The 8,751-nt window shown below is 40.5% G+C and overlaps 1 protein-coding gene across 5 annotated transcripts in view; it reads left to right on the forward strand.

Annotated features, from left to right (window-relative positions):
• TBCK (TBC1 domain containing kinase) overlaps nucleotides 1-8,043 on the forward strand; it is a 178,789-nt gene extending 170,746 nt beyond the window's left edge. For 4 of the 5 annotated variants that reach the window (XM_019738920.2, XM_019738921.2, XM_074322745.1 and 1 more), the window contains one exon: nucleotides 3,480-3,739. In XM_019738920.2, the coding sequence (XP_019594479.2) occupies nucleotides 3,480-3,590 (111 nt within the window). In that variant the 3' untranslated portion in view covers nucleotides 3,591-3,739. Of the gene's footprint in view, nucleotides 1-3,479 lie in introns of all 5 variants that reach the window. The other variant, XM_019738922.2, reaches the window with a different exon arrangement.
• The last annotated feature ends 708 nt before the right edge of the window (nucleotides 8,044-8,751 follow it).

Here is an 8,751-nt window from a genome sequence, read left to right on the forward strand (position 1 = left end):
GAGGAACCCCATGCTGTCCACATGGGACTTGGTCTCACAAATCCCGGCCATAGGAACATGTTAGCTTCTTTGTACAAAGTAACTTGCTCTCCACACAGTGCTACACCTATAAAAAGTGTAGTTTGAGGGCCCAGACAAACCTGACCAGCAAATAAATTCCATTATCTGATAAAAGGATTCTTAATGTTGGCAACACAATAGAATCACCTGGGAGGATTAAAAAAAGGAAAAAACAAAAAAACTGAACCGGGTGCTCCGTCCTAAAATACTCCACTTACTACTTGTCTGGAGTGGCCTGAGTTTCACTGTTTACTAAAAGCACCCAGGATGCTGGTGACTTCATAACCACTGGGTCAATGTGATATCCTGCCACTTCCAGCAAGGAGATTGCTCAGGAAGTCTAGGTTTGTGATTTCTCCTGGAGGTCAGGCCTCTCCCAAAGCTGCAGCTTACACAAGGCCCTTAACCAGCAAAGCCCAGCGCCCTGTGTGTATACTCAATAAAACTGCCGAAGCCCTGCCAGATGGAGAGTAAAAGACGGATGACACCCTGAACTCTTCATGCCCGGTCATCCCCTGTCCCACCACATACCTTCTCCAGGAGCGATGTGACCTTTTTCACAAGCTGGAAACCATCCCTTTCTTCCTCCCTAACGTGTCAAGCTATAGCCATGGAGAACCCTACCTGATCAATGAAACAATTGTGCCCATCACATCTGGTCCTCATTCCCTTCAGTGTCAGTGAGAGAGGATGGACAGGTAGGAAGAGCTCCCACAATCCCCATTAAATTCAGAATAACTGTCCATGCCACTTGATATTGCTTGTTACTATTTCCTCCACTGAACTATAAGCCCTGCAAAAACTAGAGTAGTGGCTGGTATGTAGTAGGTACTCAGGGAACTGTCTGATTGATGAATGAATGAGCGAATGAACGAATAGATGGAGAAGAGTTGCTTCTGGAGTGGAAAAGACAGGCGCACCGTTTGGGGCCAATATTTAATGGGGACAGTTGGAAACACGAGCAGTGCAACTGTCTTCGCCTGAAAACCCATCGTTTGCTCTTCCTTTACTTAAGGACGCCCGCGCTTTTTTTTTCAAGGCACCGAAACTTGTCATGTCCTCGTCCTCTATTTCTCCTTTCTCCCCCAGACCCCCCACATAGCAGCACCCTGATTTTTCCAAGGTGCTCTATGTGCTGCTTTGCCTGGACCACTTTCCAGCTCCACAGCAGGCTCGTAGTTCTGCCCCTCCTTGCAATAGCAGTGGGAACGGTTTCTGGCTCCACAGCAGAGTTTAAGAGAGATTAGTTAAATGACAATAAGTCCTTCCCTGCTCATTTTCTGACTTCTATAGTGTTTCGAATGTACTGAACGCTAAGACTGCTTATCCACAAGTCCTTCTGAGTGGTGGTATGTTTATCTGAGCATTCCGGCCTACATGGTAATTGCATTGCCGCCTGTGGGAGAAGGAAGCCAAGATGTTTCGGTAATCACACGGTACCAGAGTCTGCCGTCTGCACTTGACTCGGGCAGATGAATGGGTGCCGCTGTTCTTCAGGGCCAGGGTTCAAAGAGGCATCAGCGAGAAGAACAGGGAGAAGACTAGCTCACCTTGGCACTCTAGGTTACCTGATACCTTTTGAAATACAGCTGCCCTATTTTTCTTCAACATTAATTACTACTAAAGACACCCTCTGTAGCTTGAAAAGAGTATAGGATCTGAAATGTGAATAGCCCTTTAAATCTCCGTAAAGGCACTGCAGAGAATGATGGAGAAGATAAGTGGGGGTCACACAGTAGTGAGATCTATTTATGTGAGTTGTTTGCAAGAGTGCTGAGATCCCAGTGCTGCAACGTCTATCCCACCTGTATGCTAAGACTTTTATTTTTTTGGCTTAAGACAATACCTTTCAAAAATACTGTCCATGGACTACCTGCTTTAGAATCATGTAGTGGTGTTTATGGAAAACCAACAATTGAAAAAGTACCACATTCCTGAGCCCCAGAACAATAAAGCAGAATCTCTGGGGCCGAGGCCTAGAACGTATCCTGACCAAACCACCCAGCTAATTCTTTTGAGCCATAAAGTCTAGATTGCTGCCTTGAGACTTTACCGAGTATTAGGCTTCAAATATTCTCAAGATGCAACAGCACTGTGAGCAGATATTCGTCATTTTTTATGAAGAATCTGAGGTCATATTATGAGGAAGTTATCGCGAAGAACGTGAGGACACAATACCCAAGGGGAGGAAAAGGATACCACCAAGGGGAGGGAATAGAGACAGAATGGCCAGAGCCAAAGGAAACCTTCCTTGCTTCATGCTTTTGCCCCAGGTTATATGTCGTTTGTCACAGTTCAGTTCAACAAGCGTATATTGAGCCCCTGTCATGTGTCCATCAGTAGGGGTAAAAAGAAAGAGAACACGTTCACAGTCCTAGGGGAGTTTACAGTTTGGTAGAGGAAGCAGACCCTTAAATGGGCAATTTACATATGTGTGGTCAGCCAAAGGTAGGGCTATGCATAGAAATTTGGGGGAGCTGAGAAGAGGGGTTCCTAATTGAGACTTAGCTCCCAGAGAAGGAAGTACCTGAATAGGGAAATAAGTAGAAATTAGGCAGATGGGGTTGGGGGTTCAGGGGGCTTTTGAGGAGGAACTAAAGGGGGCCCAGGAGCTGATGGGAAATGGAGCATGTTCCCAGTGGAGGGTGACCTGCACAACCAGAGGCCCTGAATCCTAAAGTGATCCATTTATCAGGGGACATAGCAGCTTTGTCATAAAGTACAAGTAATGGAGAAAGGATTGGATAGTCCGTGAGCCTGGGTGGGTGGACAGGGACCAGGTCAGGGAGATATGTGTATGTCTCGGTAACTCTTCACAGTCCTGTTTTGCTAGACATCTAGAAGACTTCTTGGATCAGGCCTTCAAATTCCTTCCAAGTCATGGTCTCAAATTGTACATTGTGCTGCTCCAAAACATATGACAACCAGTTCATAGGCCCTCGCTGGGACATTGTAATGGCATTGCAATAACTAATAAGTTGGCAATAATATCAAAAGTGGTTCAATGTAGATTTGAGAATATTTTGACTATCATTGGAAGGGTACATGAAAAATAGGAATGATAATGACCTCTCCAGAGGGAGACCGAGAACAGAGGTAGAAGTAATCTACTTCTCACTATATGCTCTTTCATACTGTTTGAATTGTTTACCAGGTATATGTGTTGCCTATTCAAACGAGCTTAAAAGAGAACCAAAGAGACACATTTATTTCCTAGCATCAAGAGTTGTTTGTCAACACTATGAGTGATTTAATTTCTATTAAAAACCAAATTAACAATTCACTGATGAAACCGTGACAGCAATATTATCATTGAAGCAGTCATGTTTTCCACACACAGCTTGAGAAATTATGGGATTGGAGAAATACAAATTTTGTATATCCTCTACAAATTTGGCCTTTTTTTTTTTTTTTTTCAGTTTGCATCTCATCTTGTGAAGATGAAATACCCAAGAATCTGTATTCTAGATGGTGGCATTAATAAGATCAAGCCAACAGGCCTCCTCACCGTCCCATCTCCTCAAATATGAAGAACCAAAAGTATGGCTGCCAGAGGGACAAAAGGGCATCAGCTCTCCACAGCACAGCTCCCCACGGCACAGCTCCCCATGGCACAGCACCCCACGGCACAGTTCTCCATGGCACAGCTCCCCACAGCCTTCCACTCTAAAACAGAACCAGACTTCCAGACTGTTGCATTTCCATGAAGCATTGTCATGACACATTTTAAGTCTCATGACCCAAATGTTCAGCTATTCAGGCAACAAACTTGACTGTACATGTAGTGCTGAAAGAATTTTCTTAACAGTGAAATCCGATCATGTATTTTTAGCGCACTGCAACACAAAGCCAGAGGAATTCAGCTGACACGGCAGATTTAGCATTATCAAGAAATCTCACTTGCACTGAGAAAGCTGTCTTCCATTGCTCTGAACAGACAGTCCCAACAAAGGTATTATTTAGAAATATAGATTATATGTGGACTAAAATCATCTTTCCATGGTAATGAAAAGTGAAAAGCTACTCACAATGCATTCCTTATAGGTAAATGCTACATTTGGTAACTCATTCTTGGCCCAGACAAGGGTGTGTGTGTGTAGAGAGAGAAGAATTTAGCCCATTGAAGAAAGTATAATAGTCTACTTCCAGAAAAATGAAAGCATGAAATCATTCAGATTAGAATATTTGTTCAGCTCCTATAGCAGAGAAACACAAAATAAGAGTGACTTAGACAAACTAGAACTTTCTCTCTCACTTAAAAGTTTGCATAGTCACTCTAGAGCTAGTGTATTGGTTTTGTAATCGTTAAGAACTCAGGTATCTTTTCTCCTTGCTTTACCACCCTCAACACATGGTTTCCGTCTCGTGGATCAAGATGGCTGCTCAGCTCCTACCATCACATGTGCAATTTAGAAGGAAGGAAATGAAGGAGGAGGGGGTGGGGAAGAAAGGAATGAAAAATAGGGAAGAAGGAAAGACGGAAGAGAAGGGAGGACATGCTTCTTCTCTTTAAGGGCACAAACCAGAAGTTGAATATATTACTTCTGCTTACATACCATTGGCCAGAACTTAGACAGATGGCCACACCTAGCTCTAAGGAAAACTAGGAATACAGTCTTTCTGAAAAAAAATTATTACTGTATGTATTGAAGGATAGCTAGCAGCCTCTGCCACGTTATTTTTAAAATACTGTACTTCACTGAATCTAAGACATACCACAATTTTATGTACTGAAGGAAGAAGTGCAGCCAAATAAACTATGACTCATCAGTTATAAGATGCATTCCTATTTCAGAAATGTGAAAAAAATATTCGTCTTAGAATTATTGAAAAACAGTACATCTTTTATTCACTTTTATTTTAACTAAAACAGGGTCTATCCATTCCTCTTCAGTGCTGGGGCTACATAGGCAGAACATCTCAGTAAGAGCCTCAGTTCAACTTTCTGGGCTCTGGTTTTGTTGTTGTTTGTTTGGGGGTTTTGCATCTATTTTTTAATTGTCATATAATTTACATACCACAAAATTCATCTTTTAAAATGTACAATTCAGTGGTTTTTACTATATTCATAAGATTGTGCAATCATCACTCTAATTCCAGAACGTTTTCATCACCAAAAAAGAAATTCTGTTCCTATAAGCAGTCATTCCCTATTAACCTCTCCTAAGGTCTGTGACTTAAATTTTGTATGTTGAATGAGATGGGTAGCCAGCTTTATTCTTTCATGTGGATACCAAGCTGTCCCAGGGGCAGCGTTGTTTTGTTTTGCTCAATTAAATTGTAGTCATTCACCAAACATGTTTTGAATACCTACTATGTGCAAGACACTAACATACTCAGTAGTTATGTCATTCTATGAACCCCATACAAACAACATATAAAGAAAAAATGTGATAATTAATGAGAAAACAAAATTTTACCACAGTGTCTCTAACATCTTTGGACCATTATCTACCCTGGTTAGGGAAATATTATTAAATCCTCCTGCCCTTTCCTTTAATCCTTGATAACTTACCTACTTCATAGTCATAATGCAGTTCTGATGATCATTTGGAAACAGTGGCTCTGAGTTTTAACTCTGTCTTACTGAGGAAGCAGGGAAGGATGGAGGGGCGGGGATCTGGATTGAACAGGGTGGTAATTAGATAGTAGAAGAGGATGAAGACCTGAGTGTTCCGAGAAGATAATAGTAGGCAGCCTCCATCACAATTTTGCATTTTGTCTTTCTCAAAACTTGATACAGTTAGGCTTTTGGAAAAAATGGAAGCTCTATAAACATTCAAATTGTGACTACTCAACAGTAAAATCTTCTCAACAGTAAAATGAGAAAGAGCATACGATCACTGCCATGTTTACAGGCAGGGCATGTTAGTCGATGGCAGGTGGTTTCAACAAAGTTGATGTCAACAACTATTTGTTGAATTAAACCTCTCTCTATAAAAAAGAACAAAACCCTATATAACCCATGATTTGTAGAGGTCCTTTTATTATAGCATTGACTCTTACACTATCACTATCAGCACTGTTTGTTTCTGGCATCTCCAGTCTCTCCCCTCTGCCTGGAATGCTATTACTACCACTACCAGCCCTACACACACACACAGACACACACACACACACACAAATCCTTCATAATCCAACACCAGTGGCATCTCCTCCAGCCTCTGACTTCCCTGTGCTGCAGTAAGAGCCTCAACTCCAGCAAACCATTCCATTCATACTTGTAATTATAGACTAATTGCATCATTTTGCAATTTTCTGTTCACATTTGGGCCCCATATTAACATAGGAGCTCCTTTAAGGTCAGAGACCATAATTTATAACTTGTTATCTTCAGCAACCCACTGCACTGAATATGTTTGATAAATGTCAAATTGAGTTAAATCTCTAGCTTAGAGATTTTAGAATCTGTATGAATAGAAAAAAATTAAAACAACCCAGGTAATTATTCTTCAAGTGCCACACTTATCTGGCACCCGATGATAATATAAAAAAATTGAAATCTCAGTTCCCTGAGGGAAGAAAGGATCTCTAATGTTCTACCCAGCTTTAAAATTCTATAATCCTAGTTATGGGAACAAATAACTTTCAGCAACAGGGTAAGCTAAGTTAGTTGCATTGCTTTTCCAAAACAGAAACGTTAGATTCAAAAAGAATATTAAAAATGTCTAATACTTTACCAAAGTTGAGAGAAATAAATTCCTTGATGTCAGATATGAAGAGGAACTGAAACACCGTCAGGCCCATTGGGTATCAGATCTCAACACTGGCTCTAGGAGCTGAGGTTTGAACAGCACATACGAGTAGGTATGGAAGACACAGCTTTGGGCCTTCCAGTCGGGAGGAGGTATTAAGACTACTTTACAAAGTGACATTCACAAAAAACTCTGCTCCATGAAATGACTAGGAATAATTTCCCACCAAATCAGGAAAGCTACAGGGGAGATTGTCATGACTTGGTGTTCTGAGTGAAGGAACACATATCTCTTGAAGACAGACATAGATGTTCAAGGGAAAGGCTGGGGTAAGTCTCCAAATTAGAACAGGCTTTAGGGTAGGTGTTCATCTGGCTATTTAAAAATGAAAACTTTTGGAAAGCATAGGTGATGCCCAATCTTTTTTGGACTCCTCTGTTTCCTGCTCCAAATAGTTACTAAAAAAAATACTTCTTTAGAGATTAATATCAATAGTATGATACAGCCTCTCTAAAGGATCTTAGGCGGTGGTCTCACCGGTGAAATCCACTATAAGGGGAAAGACTGCCTGCTGCCTTGACAGCCGTAGGGTTGGTGGGTGTTTCACTCTATTGGAATCATAAATAGTCATCTCATTAGGGTACATGCTGCCTCTACATGTGCCTACTGTTAACCGAATAATGCATTTTTCTGGATAAACATTCATTAAGCCAAAGAGTGGAAGCAAAACAATATTTATGATAAATTTTTGTTTGGGTGATTAGTCACAAGACCAAATACCCTTTACAACTAACAACTTAGATTTCATGTGGAAAAATAACAGGGAATTGTTACAAACCTTAACTATCTGACACTAGAAATTGAGCACATGCAATTACTCTCACACAACCATTAGATTTTGTCATCCAGTTTTATCTCATTTAATATTAGAAGTAGTGCATATTGTAAATAAGCTATGTAAAATTTTACCCATATTTTTAAAAAGCTGTATGTATTTATATCTTTTCTGACTAATTTTCTTATTAATGTCTTATGAAAAGTTCTTGTCGCATGAAGTGTAAATTTGGATGTTGGCAAATTCAGGACTCTATAGATAGATTTTGGTATTTGTAACTTCTACTGTGACTTTTAGGCCTAATGTCTCCTCCTGGATTGATATTCTTTAATATCCTTTCTAATCCCTTTCAGAGGACCTATTTTCAGTGTACATTGTTTGCAGCATTTCAGTAATACTGCTCTGTTCTAATGCTCACTATGACCAATAAACACTGCATGGATGGGTACCAAGGCACGTCTCGCCAACATTCCCGGATATTATGTATTAATCCCCTGGGCGGTGGAGGTTAAACCACTGTCCTGTCCTGGCTTAAGACTAAATTTGGAGCTATAACAAATGCATTTAAAGCATTAGATCAGATTCTAAATATTGCTTCCTGCCACACTAAAAGACTCAACTTTTGAAAATAGTACTACTGTCTGTGTGTTGGGAGCTGGGAGCGGATGTACAAATCATGAAGGTAAAAGGAATTTTAAAGTTCATCTAATCCGAACTTCATTATTCCAAACAGTAACAGTTAAATAATTTTGCCAATACCGCAAAGCTAGTAAAGGATCCAAAATTGTAATTCTGCTTTCCTGATTCCTAGTCTATTTCTCTGCTTTCCACATACAGATAGAGAAGGTAAACGACACCAATTTCAAGCTATTGCACATTTATTACAGGTCAACTTTGTCAGTCCCTGTGTTCTCTGATATGTATGGTACAAAAGCAAAGCACTAAAAATGTTGGTTAAGCTCACCGTTCACTCTATGATGTAGAGGTGCCACTTCATATCGGTTCCTAGCAGATGACCCTCTTACCACCCTACCATTTCTCCCATAAAGTAAAGATTTCCAAAAACCAATGTGGTTAATATCCATTCTACGGGGAGAACCACTGTTCTCAGGATCTTTTGCTATGGATTGAGCTACTTCTTCACCTCTAAGACAACATTAT

The sequence above is a fragment of the Rhinolophus sinicus genome, linkage group LG02, assembly GCF_036562045.2.
Source record: "Rhinolophus sinicus isolate RSC01 linkage group LG02, ASM3656204v1, whole genome shotgun sequence".
NCBI lineage: Eukaryota > Metazoa > Chordata > Mammalia > Chiroptera > Rhinolophidae > Rhinolophus > Rhinolophus sinicus.